This window comes from Pocillopora verrucosa, chromosome 1 (genome assembly GCF_036669915.1).
Source record: "Pocillopora verrucosa isolate sample1 chromosome 1, ASM3666991v2, whole genome shotgun sequence".
Lineage (NCBI taxonomy): Eukaryota > Metazoa > Cnidaria > Anthozoa > Scleractinia > Pocilloporidae > Pocillopora > Pocillopora verrucosa.
The window spans coordinates 13,087,012-13,107,086 of NC_089312.1; the positions used below are offsets into that span (position 1 = coordinate 13,087,012).

General features: G+C 36.1%; 2 protein-coding genes and 1 long non-coding RNA gene across 6 annotated transcripts in view; 2 read left to right on the forward strand and 1 right to left on the reverse strand.

Annotated features, from left to right (window-relative positions):
* Positions 1 to 20,075, reverse strand: part of LOC131796134 (uncharacterized) — a 30,753-nt gene that overhangs the window by 7,979 nt on the left and 2,699 nt on the right. The gene's annotated exons all lie outside the window — the stretch shown is intronic.
* On the forward strand, positions 1,792 to 13,220 carry LOC131796133 (calsenilin). Of its 3 annotated transcripts, none has more exons than XM_059113774.2 (10): positions 1,792 to 1,927; positions 3,810 to 3,968; positions 4,344 to 4,406; positions 7,309 to 7,430; positions 7,789 to 7,858; positions 8,724 to 8,794; positions 9,916 to 10,023; positions 10,482 to 10,586; positions 11,076 to 11,138; positions 12,202 to 13,220. In XM_059113774.2, the coding sequence occupies exons 1-10, from the start codon at positions 1,888 to 1,890 to the stop codon at positions 12,247 to 12,249; spliced, it is 849 nt and encodes a 282-aa protein (XP_058969757.1). In that variant the 5' UTR covers positions 1,792 to 1,887; the 3' UTR covers positions 12,250 to 13,220. The 3 variants fall into 3 exon arrangements, with proteins under 3 accessions (XP_058969757.1, XP_058969759.1, XP_058969760.1); XM_059113776.2 differs by lacking the exon at positions 1,792 to 1,927 and adding an exon at positions 3,134 to 3,418; XM_059113777.2 differs by lacking the exons at positions 1,792 to 1,927; positions 3,810 to 3,968 and adding an exon at positions 4,148 to 4,267.
* Positions 15,705 to 19,902, forward strand: LOC131796132 (extracellular calcium-sensing receptor-like). The gene has a single exon (XM_059113773.2). It carries the CDS (start codon positions 16,104 to 16,106, stop codon positions 18,933 to 18,935), a length of 2,832 nt encoding a protein of 943 aa, XP_058969756.2. The 5' UTR covers positions 15,705 to 16,103; the 3' UTR covers positions 18,936 to 19,902.

Sequence of the window (20,075 nt, forward strand, 5' to 3'; positions counted from 1 at the left end):
CAACAGTTCTCCTTATTTCGCCACACGATCTCCTAAGAGGTGTAAGTTCTCTAAGATTAAGCAGGTTACTTAATTTTTTTCGTTTGTATCTTTTTAGAGAAGTAACATATTGGAATTTTACCGAAGAGTTGTGATTGGCTATGGATACCAGCTCACGCATTCCATAGTTGAATTATTACGAGTTCAGAAAGCATCGACTGCTCCAACATATTTGACGAAGTTGAAAAAAGAACTGAAACTCATCAAACCCTTGATTACAAGAGCAGTCAATCTCGTAAGTTGTTAATAATTTTTCTCCTTACATTTCATACTGTATCTCAGTTACTTTATCTCTCCAAAAACTGCATAGTATAGACAAGTTATGAAAAGATAACTTAAGGTGTATCCTTTAAGAAACATATGATATATCTTTTTGTTTTCTTCATCGGCTCTTGCAGTTCACGAGAAAAAGTGGATTACATCTCATTCCATTTTATTATTTTGTCTCTTTTCCAGGATCGGCAACTCAAGGGCCTTCCTACACTTGGCACCACAGCTGCCATCCCATCCAATCGCAATTCAAGGCCTCAGTCTCAGTCCCTCAGCTCTGTCGCATGCCATCTCAAGGAATGTGTTTTAAGTGACCTCGAAATATGGTCGAATGAAATGTTCATAGATTTTAAGAAATTAAAAGATAGTTCATAAGATGAGAATTGCTGCCCGGAAAACTTCATCGTTTTACGAAAAGTTAAATTCAGGTTATTAATTTTCATTGCGCTCTGTGAGCTTGAAATTAATTCATAGCAGCTATGTATTTACTCAATTACTATAGTTTTTAAAATTATGACAATTAAGCTATGGCACAAGGAGAGGATTTATTTATTTATTCAACAAACGTTGATACTAATACAGTGAAAATGCAAATGTACCACCCATTCCATGTAACTTATGGGAATAAAAAGAATGTCTACAGCATTATACTGTTATCTGAGGTTTACTATTCACAATAAAATTTGAAAATGCTCTTGAAGTCAATCTATGCAAGGTGGTCACACCATGCCTTGTGACTTAAGTGACACTCGTCGGATTCTTCTTGGTGCATTAGGGATGTCCACCTCCCACAAACTGCAAATGGAAGCAACTAAGAGATAATTTTATGTTCTCTTGAAACAAATGACTAACCGCAGTAGAGCCGTAAAGTGCGATGATAAGTTAAGGTTGAGGTTGCCACGATTTTTTGGCTTTCTAAAGTATAATTTCGGTCATTCGGCCACACCTGATCCACGGAATAGCAAATCCTCGCAGCCATACTAACTACGTTGAGTATGAACATATACGCAGCTGAAAATCACGATGCAAGCCTAAACATTATACTCAACCGGTTGGAAAGCACTTTCTTACTTATGCGTTCAACTCTTATCAAGGTTATCGTATAAATTCACTCCAACATCCAATTTTTATAATTGTTTTCAAATATTTCGATGGAAAAAGTACTCAGTCAAAGAGGATGTATTTTTAGAATAGTGGACGATGCTGGAACCCCTTTTTGAAGTTTAATAAAGGTGATAGAGATTTAATCACAAAAGCGGTGTTATTCACCTACTGTTGTGAATTAGTCTTGCACAATGCTTTTGGGATTTTAATGCGATACTGCCCACAGCAGGAACCTTGTCAATTGTTATAGAACTCTTTGAGAACCCGGGGTTGTTATTGGAACTGACAGTTGCCATAGTAGTGCATCATGATAATTATGTTAAAATCTACTTGTGTGTACCTGCTCTTGGGGTCATCAATTATTTATTCATTTCTTAAAGAGAATGCAGCCAGGATGAAATAAAGCAAGGAAACATTAATAGGACCTGAAAGATAGTTATTAGCCACGCATCCATCTCAACATCATGGGACGGAATGGGCGGCGCTGAGAGTTCAAACAAAACAATGTTTCAAGGTAGGTTTTACAAGATTCCTTGAAGTGCAAATCAATTGCCGCGAGCAAAGTTTGTCCACTCTACCATGGCTGCCGAGCGATTTTCAAAGATCTCGTATGTATGTTTACAGTCACGACACACGATATTACACTTAAATTTGCTCTGCTTCGATCTTTGAAAAACGACATTTCGTGGACAGAAAATGTAAAAAGAATAGCCGGCCTTCGTTCATATTTAAAATGGATGCACTTAAATATAATTTGTTTTGACATAATCACTCTGAGGCTTAAATTCAATGGTAGCATATTTTGAATGTATGATTCTTGACAGTTGTCTAATTGTCGAGTGAGTGCCCTGAGAAGGGCGCCTGAAGAAGTTCGATGGTGTCATGTGTTTTCTCCTTTGTGTCTTCGTATCTGCTTGGCATCTTCTTTCGAAACTGAAGGGCTTTTACCTCTGATAGCAAAAAGTTCATTTTTAATTTATTTTGCAACTTCAGTGTCATATTTAAAGATCCTCGTATTGAAGAAGTGAGAAAAGGAAAGCGATGCTGAATATTGATTCACCCGTATGCAAATACAAACCTCGTAAACGAACATCGTCCAATTGAAGTGATGTGATTATCATACAAGATTTCTTTCATAACTTCTCATTTATAATTGGTTTTATAAAATTCCGTGAGGCTGAGTTGAGCTGAGTTGTTTACAACTTGAGACACCTCTTCAATTAGATAGTCAGCGCTTGAGGTTGAAATTTGAAATTGCTGTAAAAGCTACGTCTGTCTTGCTGACTAACGGTATTTCTTAAATTTTTTTGACATCAACGCTTTTAGGTTAGAGACTATCAGAAATTTCGTTTTAGTCAGATACTGAACGAGTGAAATAGTCTTCAACTGATAAACGATTAACAAACCTAATGTTATTCGAGAAATCTTGATAGACTCTGTGATTCACTAATTTTGGAAAACATCGTGGGTGACAAGGTGAACACAGCTACCTTCATCCAGCTGAGTTCTGAAAGAAACTTTGATGTGGCATCAGTGAATGGAAAAAAAAAGATGAAGATAAGATAAAGAAGTATATTTTTCTTGTATTTTATACAATACTATTCAAACAGCATTGACATATGGCAGTACCTATTGTCTATTCAAAGCGTCATGAACGCGAACAGCTTCAGAAGCATCCAGAAATTGCCCTGCGGCGGTGCATTTAAAAATTAGTGAAAAACTTCCTTTGCCATTCGAGCGAGTACGCGCCACCAAGTTCTGAAGGAACCCAAGGACAAGAGCAACTCGTGGCCGACAAATTTCTATCGTCGCTTGAAAAATGGTAAAAATGAACAACAATTTAACGATAACGGCTCTTCATTTGCTCGGATAATTTTCCGCGGTCATTATTTGTCTCGCCGGAGAAGGGAAGAATTTTTTTCCAGAGCTGGGAGTGAAGAGAACACATCGATGAGTTTTCACGGAAGGTCAAGCTATCTCAGTACTCTCTGAAAACTCTATCTGGGTGAGTGCAAATCACTCATGATCGTATCGTAACAAGCTCTCTGTCTCTATTGCCCGTTAAGCTACCTTGATCTATAATCGTGAAGTAAGGCATAGCTATCGACAAGCCATTCGAGGAAATTGATTTTTCAGGCTGTTGAACCGTGCACTTTTCAAATTACACGTCTGAGAACGTTACTAAATTCCGGATTTCACTCCTCCAGAATACTAGTTCGAGAAAACTAATAATCCGCCTCTGGACTTCGTATTACCTTGCGTGGCTTACAGTGTAAATGGGGCGATTCAAAACTTGTATATTTAAAAGAAATTCTAGTCAATTGCAAGCAACCGATAGTAGACTACGTGTGCACGTGTCACTTCTCGCCTCAATTTTTTTTGCGTCCTCTCTTTAGTTTCCAAACATAGTTCGTCACCTCACTTAGAGAAAGATCAAATGCTGGAGGGAAAGAGTCCTGAGTCAAGCTGCAAAAATAATTTAGGCGACGAGGAATGCGAATGTCCCCATGATGAACGTCTGTCCAAGTTTGCGCACTTCAAGCAAGTCGTCAACGGTGAGTAGAAAGGCAGCTCAAGCTGGTTTGACAATCACGAATGCAATAATAGACTACGGGTATAGGTGGACTAAAGGCAAAGAAAGAAGAGGGAACGAATGGCGAAAGAGGTCTGGGGGTGATGAAACCTACAGTCATTTACAGCGGTCTTTTCCAAAACAGAAAAGTGTCATGCGCACAAGTTCTTGTTTCTTCACCTGCTGATTTCGTTACGTTCTGCGAGATATTCTGCGGGATTTTACCTTCTACGGATTTTTAAGTAATGGGTCAGGACTTAGGAAAAACAAGCAGACTCTTAAGTAAGCATTTCTCACACTGTTTTGCAAATTTCTGGGATTGCCGTGGCCGATCTGCTGACTTTTCGTCTTGTTTCAGGCATTCGGCGAAAAGGTGGAAAGAGAGGATTGGACACGAAATCGGATCTTGGGTCGTCTACAGGTAAGAAGTTGAGCTTGTTTTCCCGTAAATAACCGATGAAAGTCCCAAGGTTTGTCAAGGGCTGTGATTTATACGCTTACTAAATTAAATGCAATATAACTGGGGTGCATCTGTGGGAATTTGACCAATAGTCAAATTTTTTTTTGCAAAGCAAGTTTATACATTTGTCTAGTAAGTTAGTTCATGTACATAGTGTTTGATAATTTAATTTATCTTCTTTACATTTACACGTTGGGGAGACATGTTGTATCGTAAATTTACTTTAGTCTTATGTTCTACAGTAGCTCTTTCTTTTTGCGATTCAAAATGTATTCGATTCATCTTTGTTTTGTTTATAGTTACATGTTCAGGAGACATTTTGTATGGAACATATATGTTATACATGCACCAGTATTCTCTCTCCAACTATATTTAACGTTAACCTACTGAAAGTCAAACATATCATGTTTGTGTTCAGTTCTGACTGCAGATTTACACACACTGTTCAAGACTTCTGAGAAAGATTTCCGTATAACCTCGCGCCGTACTAAAACAAAGCTGTCGTTCCAAAAGCAACCAATTGTTTTCTTTATCCAAGAACTGCATGTATAATGAGTATGAGGCTGTGTGGAAATATTGTTGACGTCTATACTATATGTGGTGGTGAAAATTTTCACTTTGTTTAAAAATTATTTAAGCTGCTTGATTGTGATTTTCCTTTGCTGTAGATCTATTGATGTAACCTTTGACAATGGAAAACATTCTATTGGTTTGGGAATTTTACAGACCAAGTACAATTTAAAAAAATAATTGATAACCTTTTGTGATAACAATTGCTTCATATGCCCTATATGTTGTGGTAGATGATAATTTTATGTCGGGTGCTTGTTGTTTACATGCATTTTTTGCAACAAATTATCTGGCTTGCCAGTACTGTCTGATATTCTGAACTAGATCTTAATATGCAGTCATTTGGCAGCAAGATAAGCCATGTTTTGAGAGCACAATATTCATTATAGTATTTTTTTATCTGCCCATTGTAATCCTAGACAATGATTATATCCCACAAAGATGAAATGGAAAATGGTTTTTTTTCCCTGCTATCATACATGTGGGAACCACTTTTCATACAATGCATTTCTGGCAAATCACATGTCAAATGGTGAAAATATCTTTGCTCAACATCCAGTCTTTCATTCCATTTCTGTGCTTTAGTAACAAAGTCTGTTTTGTATGCTCTTTGAAGCTTTCTTAGCTGTCTTGGGCAGGTTTGATATGTTAACATGAATGACTGAGAGAGTCTGGCAGAAACAATTTACTTGTGATAATGGCCTTACTTAGTCTTACTCATATCACCCTCTTCCTGCAACAGGGTAGTGAATATTTCCTACATGTGTGTTTGAACATCAATAAATTGCTTACACTCCTGTGTAAAATGGTGTTTATTTATTGATATTATGGGTAGTTTTAAATGTAATTGGCTAACTATCTTTATCTTCAGATCAAAATACATTCACTCATGTTCAATAGAGTGGAAAGTCAGTTCCTTGTTTTAATTTCATTGTCTTCATTTTCATATGAATACCAGGAACAGGTACATAAAATCCTGTTTTTATTTCAAAGCAAAACTTTCCTTTCTCTCTGGTCAAACCCTGAAATCCTACCACCAATACTTTCAATCTTATAATAATTCAAAACATTGTCCTCTTCCTCAGCAGGTTTGAATAATCACGATTCCCCCTTGTGTTGAATTATTAATGAACTTCTATTGTGCATGTACACATTATGAATCTGCATTAGTTCTGTGATGAAATGAAGAGTTGTCTCTGATGTATAATGTGATCATATCTGTAATCAAATCTGTATAGTTTTAATTTAATCTTGATTATATTCAGTACAAGGACTCGGGGAAATTTTTGGTTTTCATATACATTACTTTATACATAGCAACATAACATATGTCAGAGCATGTTAGAAGGCAAATGTGTTGACATTTTAAAGTTGCATTTTAGGCTTATTTGATTCAAACCACATGTTGTCACTGGCTGCTGCCTTATTTGAAAATCACTTGTGGTTGGATTATTCACTAGGATGAGTGCATTTACATGTGTTCTATATTTTATTCTATTCCTAAGATTAGAATTCAACAACACAGAGGACTCTAAAAATTACTAATCAATGTAATCTTTGAGCAGGTTTACATCCCTAAAACGAAATAATGTTCATTTATACATGTGCAAGGCTATTGGTCTAAATTTTCGCTTGTTATGTAGGTAATTAAATATGAAAACATGATTTTTTTATAATTCAGTACACTATTTTCCCTTTGCTGTTTTGCCTCTTTGTTTGCAATCTTCCATTAGAAACATACAGTCATTCCTTAAAATTTATTTAGTATATGTACAACCATCAGATGACTTTTGATGGTTTGTCTTTTTTTTTTTTTTTTTTGTCTAAATGTTGATCCAGCTTCCTCAAACTAAAAGTGGCTTTAAGATTTTATTACAGACAGGAACATAACAATAGTATTAATTATTGATAGAAATGTGTAACTATGTACTTATGCATGCGCATATTTATGTACATGCAGTAATTGCTAACTGAAAACAAATACTACTCACAAAGTATTTTATATGATATTTTACATTTTATATTTATTTACTCATACATTTAGATTTATGTGTCCATGTAGATGGATATGATACAAATGCATTTTAGAGACATCCATGTCTTGGCCAGTGAAATCATGATGGGGAATGGCTTCAGCAATAGTTAAAGTACAGCATTGAAGATATATGATACTTGTTTTAATACTTGTTATGACCACATTTATCTGGACCAGTTGCTGGCTTATTCTTGTCCCTTCTAATGTTGGTCTTTGCTAGACTGTTTACAAACTCTGTCTTCATTTTCTTTCATATAGACCATGAAAGTAGAGATGCCAGTTTACATTTTGGAGTACGAGTGGAGGGAATTGAAGAGCTGATGGCAAATACAAAATTCACCAGACAGGAATTACAAAGGATGTACAGAGGGTTTAAAAATGTTAGTGGCTTTACATGAACATGCATATGGCTGTTAATTTGATTGTAATGTGAATACCTGATTCATTGGCTTACTTAGATGTCCTCTCCTATACTCTGCGTGGAAGTATATGAACTGATGGATTACTGTTTTCAATTACTGTACTCTGATTTGTTTCTAAGCACCAAGCTAATAAGGCTCAAGAAGAAGGGGGAAGCATTACCTTTTATAGTTGAAAACCCTGTTCATTTTATCTGTTCCTTCTGCATTGTGCATGTTTACAACAGAGCAGAGATAAGTGTAGTCATAAGTAGCATTTTTTAGACCATTGAGTATTTTGAAACATTGTAAGTGTAATTGATTTTCACTCATTTTTCAGGAATGTCCCAATGGCACAGTTGACAGAGATACATTTAAGAAAATTTATGCCCAGTTTTTCCCATATGGAGGTATAGTAGTTTATATAAATAACCATTAAGTAATTAATCATTCGAGAAGAAAATTGGTTTTATAAATCCCTATGGACATTTAGTAGACCTTTGAGGACTAATTTCTTTCTTTTTTTTTTATGTTCCACCCAGAGATCTTTACTATCTGTCTGTGTTTAAAACTAGAATGCAATTGGAGAAAGATAAAAAGGAGAATAGTTTTATTAGTGTAACTGATTACTGTATGTGGATAGGGTGAATCAGATTACATGATTGTATATTGAACAGTTATAATCTTCCAGTTACAGGTTTTTGATCTTATGGTTGATGATAATATCTGTATCCACAGCTTACAGTAAATAGAAATGTATTGTGGAGTGTTGGCCATAATATTTTAAGGACCATTTTACTTTTAACAAATGAATGCGATTCACTGGTGTGTAACTGTACAGATTGATCTGCTTCATTTACCTGCTGTCAGAAAAGCAATTGCAAAGAGATCTTTTTATCACTGGGGTTGTATTGATTTTAATAAATTTTCTTGATAATGATATATTCAATAAGCATTTATTTTTAGTATAAAATTTTAATATTATGTATAAGTTGACATTAATTTTTTGAAACTTTTGTATAGAATTGATTTTATGAAACTTCCATGTAACTTAAATTTTATGCAGCTTTTATATGACAGTTATGTTACTGTGCTTCTGTTGATAGCAGGTTGCTTTCAAGCACCTGAAAAGACCACCTTGAACCTAAAAATTAGATTAAGGCGTCTGTCTGTCTATACTGCGATGTACAGAGTACAATTTCACATACAGTGTTCAACCTACTCCTAATTGTGAATACTGTTGTACACTTGGCTCAATATCTGTTTTCTCTTTAGATTCAAGTCTTTATGCAAACCATGTCTTCAATGTGTTTGACCATGATAGGGATGGAAAAGTCTCTTTTGAGGTAACTGGTTTTTGTACAGGCACCACATTTTTAAACATACACCTGTATATGTACATTTATCTATAAAGCAGGGAGGTAAATATCCAATGCTCTCATTGACATTACGGTGAATATTTTTATTCATATACATGTACATGTATGCCACACAGATACCAAAATCTAAGTTTATTCCTTTTAATATACTGAAAAATGATCAGAAATTAAACCCTTTATGTGTAATTTTGCCTCATTGTCTGAGCAGAGGTGTATAATACTTGCTAGTCACTTCCAAACTAGCAAATCAACACATGCAAAAAGTAATATTAACTTGTCTGGTGTATACTAAAAGCTGATATAAACTCATATTATTTTGCAATTTTATTGTCATGACAATAAACATACAGGAACTTTTCTAAAACAATAACATAAGTGAGGTGTTATACAGTGAGACAAGAGTATGACTATGCCACACTTAGTGAAACTCTTAGGTAAAAGGGGAATAGTTTAGTGATGTCAATAAAAATGAGATTAAGAGAAGTGAGACAAGTGTATGACTGTGCTGCACTCCTCTTGATCTCAATTTTATTGATTTTTATTTATTTTATTTCACTAAATTATTCCTCTTTCACTTAGGAGTTTCACTGTAAGTGGAAACCTTTTGTAAAATTAAGATTACAATTCAAGCAAATGCACAAAACACAGTTGAACTTTAAAATGTGTAAGATTGGTTGTTCCTGCTTGTTCAGTTTTAAGGTCACTGTAGTTACTGCATATTATTTTATTATTTTGAATTATAATATGTATTATTTATTCATGAGTGTAGCGAACTTATTCTTATTATCATTTCAAGAAGTGGTAACTGTCAAATGCAGTAGTCACTGTGGTTATAGTCAGAAGCTGCTTGATGAAAATTCTTATTTAACCCTTTAACCCCCAAGATCTCATTAATGGTTCTCCTTACTGTCTGCCATATAGTTCTTGTGATGTTAGTTTGGAGAATTTGGTGTTGGATCAACTAATAATCCCCTAATTAATATTTCTCATCATTCTCATCAGTTGTCTGCTTGATATTATATTGATATTGTGAGGAGAAATTCTGTCTTGGAGTGAAAGGGTTAAGACAGCTGTTGTTAATTTCCTAGGACTTTGTTACTGGCCTGTCATTGTCACTTTATGGCAGTAGGGAGGAAAAAATGAGATGGGCATTCCAGTTGTATGATCTCGATGGTGATGGGTTCATAACAAGAGAGGTTGGTTTAAACAAATGCATAAAATCTTTTATTTATTTAGTATACACATTTTTTAAAAACATACAAACATGTATGATCAAAAGTCTACCACCAGTGTTGATTATGTTCATGCACATGCATTGTACTCAACTTAAATACTTTTAAAGTGGTAGAATCCAGAAAACGAGTCTTTTCTGACTATGCATGTAATTTTTGAGGTTTTTCCCAGTACTCACATTTTTTTTGTTTCCAATTCTTGCATAGAAGTCCATCTTCATGTCAATCTTATATTGCGAAGTTGTACTTATTTAAATTTGTACATCAAAGACACTTTTTTTTTTAAGGATGTAAAACATGTACATGTACATAAAAACATTTGAGAAGGGAAAAGGGAGGGCTTTTGCCTCACTGTCAGCAAAATGAATTTAATTTTTTTCATAAAGGTATAAACATTTGGTCTATAATGATTGTTATTATAGGAAATGGCTACTGTGGTTCATTCAGTGCACTGTATGATGGGTATTGATGCACTGCCTACAGGTGCTGAGATGGGTGTTGATGAACAAGTGGAGAGACTATTTATGGTGAGAAATGAGCATACATAGTTTTAGAAAGTTATACTGTGTGTATGTGTCATTTAAAACTGAAGGCTATGATTGGCATTATAAATGTCTGCTAGAATGGGGCCCTACTCATAACCTGAAACCTGAGGTACATGTTACCAATGATGATCATGAAGGTGTTATGCTACACCAACATCTGGGTGGGCATATAGGAGCTTACACTTTGCTTCATACAATCTTATTGAAAGTTATGTAAATTGAACAAAGAATTTGTATACAAATAAGGTCTAAACTCTAAATATGACTGAGCAATTGGGAGTAAATGAAGGGGTGGTCATTTTGATTAGAAACTAAATATATATACATTGTATTAAACAAAAATCAGTTAACTAAAGATTGTCAACTGGTCTGATTTCTTGATTCTGGGACCAAGTATTACCTAAACCCCGAATCCATTGTAGTTTGGTGTAATATTTAGTACTACATGTACTTTCTTAATATTTCCTCTAGCTAATGGACAAGAATCAAGATGGTGTTATATCAGAAGAGGAATTTTTACAAGGTTGTGAAAAGGTAAGGACATAAAGTTCACCAAATTACAGTGCATACCCTTTGAATGATAAAGACATGTCTATATGCATATATAATGCAGTATCTAGTGGGGAAGGAATTGTGTGGTCTTCATCAAAGTGAGGCTCCTTTCTTCCTATAACTTTTTATCCTAGAACTTATTTTACATGTACTTGTTGGTAACAGTACATTGTACAGCTGTGTATGATCAACCAGTCATATGGCACAAGATGTTGTCAGCTGTTTCTGATTCATAAACTTTGGTTTTATCAACTGAGTTGATAATGTAAGTTGGCCACTGTTAGGAGTTACTAAAGCTGACATTTCAAACATTGACCCTTCATTAGAAAGAAAGGTAAGGGCTAATGGTTGATACTTCAGCTTTAGAAGATCTTTACAATGGCCAATTTACACCATCAACTCAGTTGATAGAACCAAATTACAGCAACTTGTACTACCCCTCACTGAGGCAGCATATCAGTTTCTTTAGAAACTTATTACCCTTTGATTCATATACTTATGATTTTTGAAATTTATTACTAATAGTTAAAGTGGAATATATAAGTAGGATAATTTTTCCTTATCATCCAACTGCACAGAGGAGAGTACAAATAATGCACAAATCGAGTACAGATATCCTGCAATATTGTACAGTTGGTTATTTTGTACTGTAAAAACACTTGTCAACCTTTCAGCTACACATGCTAGGCTTCTTTAATCTGCCTGGCTTTTCTCATGTTTTAAGAAATGTGCATGAAATAAAGCAGTTGGATAATAAATAACTTATCAGACATTTTTGGTGTGAAGTAGGGCTGATTATTTTTGTTCTTTGTTAATATTTTGACCCACCCTATGGGCTCCTAAAAATATGGCACAATTTGTAAAAATACTCAGCAATATCTGTTAACAAACAATGTGTCTGAGTCAACATAATTAACCATTCTGTGCATTGGTCTCCCTATGGGACACTTTGAAAGCAACAGGCTGAAATCTTCCAAATTTATAAAACTCATCAGATGGATTTCATTTATTAATATTTGATAATTATTATTGATTGACTTTTCAGGATGAGTCAATAAAGCAAAGTCTGGCAATGTTTGACTCTGTTAGGTGAACAGAATACAAAGACAAGAAAATAACCAGCAATGACAAATTGATGTTAATTTATTATTAATTAATACTAATGCTTCATTAATTATAAAGAAAGTATTGTGCTATTTATGGCTATCAAAGGAATTGCTCAGGAATTTTGATATGAAATTGAAGATGTTCTAATCAATCACTAATAATTTAAGGTTGTCATTATAATAATGAGTGTTGTTGCTTGTTTTTCTTCCAAGCACCAGGAGTTATCAATATAAGATATTACAATATTATTTTATGTAAATGAAACACTACACAGTTAAAAAGAGGGTATGTTAGATGAAAAGGTTAGTGTAGCCAAACCCTTGGAGTTTAACTTTCCTCGGATTAATTGTAGAATTTTATGTGGTACCACAATCTGGTACCATGACAAAAATTTTTAAAACATGGCAAAGTGTTTTTAAAATCCAAATTAGTAATAAATTACGAGAAAGCAAAAGGTTTGGATCACTTAAGAAGGCAATTAGGACTTCATTTATCATGAACCATCATCATGAGGACATGATGTATAATTTAGATTCCACAGGGTATGCTAATTCAATAAGCTCTGTGAGTAGTGGCTCTCACAGGTGTAATATAACAGTAGTCAATTGATCTACTGTGGTGGGACCCATCACTTTTTTTAATGATGAAGAACAAATTTTCTTGTTAGTTGATATAGAAACTCAGATAGCTATAATCAAATTTATTTATTATGGTTATAATCCATATTTAATGTCAAGTCTTATGAACCGATTTAGATATACAGCAACATTATTCTGAGGTGAGGTATTGCAACTCAGTAAGGATGCTAGCATTTTGAATTGTATTATTTACCTAATATTAAATGTTTTACGAGGCAGTGTGCCTATTTATGCAGTATCTATATTTAGTATTGCAAATATTATTATGTACATGCTGATGTTACTGATAAACGTGGATTAAACGATCTTCCACACAGCATTAATTTCCAATTGTTCATGGCTAGTTGTTTTTGTCAATGGTGCATTCTGGGTACAGTACAAAAAAGGCTCTGGCAGATCCTTTTTGTACAGTAAGCCAAAAGTTGTTCCTGTACAATCCAGTGTTTAAGCTCAATGAGATGTGATACCTGAGCTCTCTTAAGCAGTGTTTTCGATTTGTTCGAAAAAACTTTACCCTTTACACCCTAACATCAGTATGCATATTCTCTATACTGTTCTCCATACATTTCCAAAGAGGCTGACAAGGAGAATTTGTTTCACAATCAAGAGCTTCTTTGGTTGGTGATCATCTCGTCTATCCTCACGACTTTCATGATTGATTCAGGGGTGATATAGTAAGGAGAAATTAGATGCTAGTCACTCCAAGGGGCTAACGGGTAAAGAAAAGTGCGTCAGAATCATACGCAAGGTTGAATGTAAACAGGTGACAGAAAGTTAACATAAAATGATTGAACATAGAACTGACCAGAGGTTTACTTCTTTGGAGGAAAAAACTCCAGTGTAGCCTACTTTGCAAAACTTTATTAGAGAATATCGTTGGTTTTTGCAGTAGTTTACAACGTCACTGGGTTAACTCGATCACTGAACACATATCTTCTCTAAACAAGAATAGAAACCTAAGAGTTCTAAGAATCTCAAGGAAACTTATTCATTTACATTTACAGAGGCGACAGTATGAAATGTTTTACGATTTTTTACTTTTTTGCCTCTGCAAACCTACCTACATCTTGAACGAGACCACAAACTATTTGCGGAGTAGGATAGAAAAACCGAAAAGAGGCGATATTTAACTAAATGAGAAAAGCCATGACTGAGGATAAGGAAGATTTATACGGATAGCTAATAGTGACCATTGTGAATAGGACAAACTCTTCAAATTACACCAACCGTGATGTAAATTCTATTTTCAGTAAAGAAGCTGCTTTTCATTTAATTTAGTTAAGGAAGGATTACAGCAGCAAATTATCGTCAGCGTCAAATTATCAATGAAAACAGCCAATGATCTGCGTTTTTGACTCCCTTTTGGATTTTTAACTACTTTTAAGATAATGTGGGAGTAAGTTATTGTTTGCCTTAACAGTTTTCAATTTTTTGGGAATTCCTTTTATGAAGTTCACAATATCAAGGATCTCTTGGTAAAATACACAGAAGTCACATCACTTTTGTGTTGAATTATATAATAACCTTCAAACGAATATAGGAAATGTTGATATCTGTTTTGTTTTGTTATTGTATTGTTATACATGAAGGAATACTTGAATTATATGTTAATTTGACGAAGACTTTGAGTGGAAATGACCTGTCATTTTCCTGAAGGCTCTGTTATCCTTTTGTTATTAAAAGTACGACGGAAAGGTGGTGCAAAAAGGGTCGAACCAAAGAGATAGAGGATTGTCTTTCAACACATTCTCAAAAACGAGGGCAAACGAGGAACAACAAAACTCACGTGATGTGCTTTCAAAATGAGTGAAAAATGGAGAAAGAGCTGTACTTCTCCTGGATTTTTTTTGCCATATACACTTAATTATTTTAATCATTTCTACATTTTCATTCATTTCAATTTTCGTGAACCTTTGGAGAGAGGTAACTAATGATGATAAATTGAAATTTTACATTGCAACATGAATATGCAATACAACTTGCATTAGCATTTGATGTCAAAAAGATCTCAGTGCTTACACGGTTAATTCCTATCATGTCTGCATTATCGCGTAAGATAAAGCGATAATTTAGCGGGTTCATATTATCAAACTGATCACCTGCTCAAGTCATCAAGGTAAATGTTACTTTCGACACGTTCGGAACCTAACAACAAAAGATTAACACCGGACAAGCTATTAAAGCTTCAGGGCAATTTGCATAGGGATTAGGTTCCATTGTCAAAGGCACTAATAGCATCGCTGTCTCCCACTGACATTTTAGCGAACCGTCACGAATCTAATCGTGCTGCCCTCTACTCACTTAGTGAAACAAATCGCAAGGATTCTATCCAACAAGACACAAAACTTTTCTCTTGCACGATGTTTTTCCCCTTCATTTGATTCAAAAGGCCTTAGGGAATGAGTAATTCATACGACATCCCGCCTCGCATGACAAGAAAACAAACATGAAAACTCGTTTTCTTGTTTCCAATTGGTGAGGAGAACATTTCCATGCGCGTTTATTCAAACAGGCCAACTTTCTCGCAGGGCTGTATTTGTTCTTAATGACGCAGGAGCTCTTATATCCGTTTCTTAATATTTCCCAACTGGACCTCAGAATTTACACTTTGAATCTAGAAAAAAGGAGAAAAAAATCACACACCCGGAAGGTAATTAAACAAGAACAAGAAGCTTAGGAGTGAATCTTTTTTACTGTCCTTGTTATTAAAAAAAAATTACAAATGATATTCATATGAAGTGATGTAGAGTCGTGTTTGAAGGCAGTTCAAATAGAATCTGCAAATAAACTGTACATTGGGAACTTCTGATTTGCAGTTTCTCGCGCTTGAAATATTTGAATAACTGCTCCTTGTTACGATGCTGTAAATGCCGGATCAATGTGAAATGCTTTTCGGCTTTAATAGATGTTATAAGTCGAGCCGGTTAAAAACGTGCAGAGATTATTCATGCCCCTAGGCGATAGTTTTGTTTAATCATTTTTCACGTCACTCATACTCATCGTCGATTTTCTTGAAGCATATTTTGAAACTCTTGGTTTGGCTTGTGTGAAATAGTGCTCAACTATGTTGGAGGCACGCTACGAATCGCCATCGCTGTCTCAAGTTCCCTGAGTCGACGTGCCGTAAGAGCCGTTTTACCTTGTGGCTAGCGCAACCTAAAACAAGAAACGACGTAACAGGATAAAATATACTTGGCATACAATGAAGCTTTTTTTGTTTGTCTTCTGTATTCTGGTAACCACTTCGAGCAAAGGACATTCAGCTGGAGTTAACCATGGTCAACACTGCGAGAATCCGAGAAGGATCTCCAACCTTGAGGCTGATTTGATTCTTGGTGGGTTGTTTCCTGTTCATGTTATGCAACCGACGGGTAAAGGGACACAACAAGAATACGATATCAATTTTTACGGAGTTAACTGGGTCGAAGCGATGTTGTTTACTATTAATGAAATCAACCACGATCCCCGCTTCTTCCCACTGAATTTTACTTTGGGCTATGACATTAAAGATTCATGCAACGATGTGCCTGTGGCATTGAAAGCTACCCTCGACTTTGTTCTCGATGCTGGAAATACGACTATCGACAAAATTATCTCCAAGAATTGCTCTACTCGGTATTGCAAATGTACTGACAAGCAGACACTTATATCTGCAGTAATTGGAGCGGCCTCATCGCCGATATCCACTAACGTAGCAAATCTTCTAGGAGTAGACAATACACCTCAAATTAGCTACTCCTCTACAAGCGTTCTTCTCAGTGATAAGACTGTGTATCATTCTTTCTTTAGGACGATACCATCCGATACGTATCAGGCTCAAGCCCTTGCTGATTTGCTGAAACAGTTTGGTTGGACGTATGTGTCTATCGTTGCATCTGATAACGCTTACGGGCGCGCAGGCCTAGACTCCTTGCGATCAGAACTTAAAAAGAAGAACATCTGCATCGCTCTGGAGGAAATTTTTAATCCCTCGCTGCCCCAAAATGAACTACGTCGCATTATCAAGTCTCTTAAGAGCACGCCACGCGTTAGAGTGATCATTTTATGGTGCGAAAGGCCGAATGCGCTAGGGTTCTTAAACGAAGCGTCCCGTAAAAGGTTGAAGGGCAAAACTTGGATTGGAACGGAAACCTGGGGAGACGCGTGGCAGCTGGAATCATTGGATGAAAACGTCGTAGGAGGGATGCTTGGAGTGTTGCCATTGCTGAAAAAGCATACTGCATATGAAGAACATCTGAAGAGTCTAAATCCAAACAATACCGATCATAATCCGTGGATGTGGGAATACTGGACAAAAAAATTTAACTGTAGCTGGGACACGGAAGGTTTAATGAACAGTACTTACAGCCGTGTCCATGTAAGAGAGAGAGAATTGTACGTTTACAAGACCAAGCATTCAAATATGACTATAATCTGTCCAAAATACCCACAGGCTGGTCCTCCAACTGGTGATCTACTGCCCCGGAATAAATACACAAATGTTATGGACGCTGTTTACGCAGTCGCTCATGCTGTGAAAAATATTTTGGATTGCAAGGATAGAGGCAGTTTTCTTTTGGATGCACATGAAAAATGCCTTTCTGTTGATGAAATAACACCGAATGACATCCTGAAATTCCTAAAAAACGTGTCCTTCGAGGGAAGGTCTGGCTCACAAATCATGTTTGATGAAAAAGGGGATCTGCGTTACGGATCATACGCGATTAAAAACCTCCAACGGTCTGGCAATAACGAAATGAAATTTGTTGAGATAGGTAATTGGAGTGGAATTGATGGTAAACTTTCACTCAGTAACAACTCTAAGATCATGTGGAATGGTTGGAGTGCAGAACAACCAATCTCAACTTGTTCAGACGAGTGTCGTGCTGGGTTTTATCCGGTCAAAGAAAGTGTGAGATGCTGTTGGAAGTGCGTTGAATGCGAGACTGATTTTATAAAGCCTAAGGCTGGACAGGACAAATGTAGGAAATGCCCAAGTGGTTACGTCTCCAACGCGCCGAGGACCAAATGCGTGAAGCTGAAATCTGACTTCCTCTCCTGGGGAGATGTTGAAGGGATTAGTGCAGCCATACTCGCTGTTATTGGAGTTTTTATATCTGTCAGTGTCTTGGCAGTTTTTTACAAGTATCGCAACACAGCTGTGGTAAAAGCATCCAATCGAGAGCTCTCGTTCGTGCACTTGGGATGCATCGTAGCTATTTTCGCTCTACCGTTGGTGACGATTGGTAAACCAACAGTAGCTGGCTGCACAGCATTTCCATTCTCCTTTGCAATTCCTTTGACCCTCTGTACTTCCATAATGCTGTTAAAGACAGACAGACTCCTGCGCATATTTCAAGCCAGGTCTCGGCTGACCGCTTCAAGCAGCTATCTCATCAGCAATAAGATGCAGGTGATCGTTGCGGTCATAATGACTTTAGTTCCAGTTATTCTGACAACGATTTGGCTGATTGTTGATCCACCCAATGTCATGATTAAGGTTGACAACTCAAGAGAAGGATGGCAAATAATTAGCTGCGACGAATCTCACGAACTCTTAAACATTGTTATTCTGGCGTACGTTTTGATTATTGCCCTGCTATGCACTTACTTTGCTTTTAAAGCCCGTAAGCTTCCTGAAAATTTCAACGAAGCAAAATTCATCTGTTTCGCCATGTTTGCGTTTTGTATTTTCTGGCTGAGTTTTTTTCCCGCCTATTATGACAGCACAGGCTCGACGCGCAATTTCGTGTTTTGTTTAGGAATTCTTAGTTCAGGCTATGCTGTTCTGTGCATCATGTACGTTCCAAAACTTCGCGTGATTCTCTTTCATCCTGAAAACAACACTACTGAGGCATTCAGGGCAACAACTATGGTGGCCATGAAGAAAGCAGGGGTAGTTGTTTCTTCCAATAGTGGGACGCCTCCCCGAATAACACCACTTCCTTCCCCTGTACCTTCAAGGCGTAATTCTCTCGACTTGGTTGTTACAAATGAAGGAAGAACTTCTGCAGTGAGCATTGGTCGGACGATTTTACCATCATTGACTCAGTAAGGTCACAGTTAGTTTTTAATGAACAATGCTCATTGTTCCTTCCCCTCTACCCTCAAGGCGTAATTTTCCCGAACCGGTTGTGACGAATGAAGGGATGACTTCTGCAGTGAGCGTTGGTCGTACGATTTTACAATCATTGCCTCAGTTAGGTCAAAATTAGTGTTTATATTTAACAATGCTCATTCTCTTGTTAAACTTACGACAGTACATTGGGTGGACTATTGCCATAACAATCTTGATTTCATGGCTTGACAAGAATGAACATAATTTGATTACTGGGAGTGAAATCCATAAAGAGAGCAATAAATCTTCGGCTGGCTTTGATTTTTAAGGCTCTAAATCTCTTCTCCTTATGTGATATCCTAACGACTCTGGTTTCGTAAGACGGAGTGAATAATTTTCATAATTGTTTGATGTTAGACATTTGCACTTGATTTAATAAGTAATACACAGACCTTTTACCCTAAGTAGTATATCTAATCAACTTAATTAATGTATCATGTCTTCAGGTGGAACTATCATAGATAATTTTAGAAAGAGAAAAAGGCTGTGCAGTGTAACATCTGATCGCTTTCTAATTATTTTTGGAATTAGTATTTAGTTAATAATTTTTGTTTTGTTGTCTCATACTTCCTCGTTAATATTTTTGATCAGTTTGTCATCGTTTTGTCATCAGTTACACCTTCACTTTCGTACGGTTGCATACCGAGCGTAGTTAAGCATTCCCCTTATGTAAAACCCGGTTTCCTTCTTAGCTTAGTTTAAGCTAGAGTTGCGCTAAGCGCAATTTTCTGTTATTAAAGCACTCTTTGACAGTTTATGTAGGCGATATCAATGTAAGAATTTTGCCGTTTGTTTGTATTTCGTTTATCCTAGTTCAATTATATTGTATTCACGGCTTCAGTTTTATGCAACCTGTAAGCTTGTTTATGTCAAATTAAAAATCAGGGTTTGAAAAGATATCTCTTTTGCAGTTTCTACCATCCTTTTCTTCTGTGCCGCTGTGGCGTGTTGAAAGTCTGCGAAATCTATCAGCTAAGAGATCTTTTTTAACCTTTGCTATGGATGGAACTTCTGAAAGAATTTAAGTCGCCGAGGTCCGCATTCTATAGAATGAATAAGATGCGGTTTGACGATTTG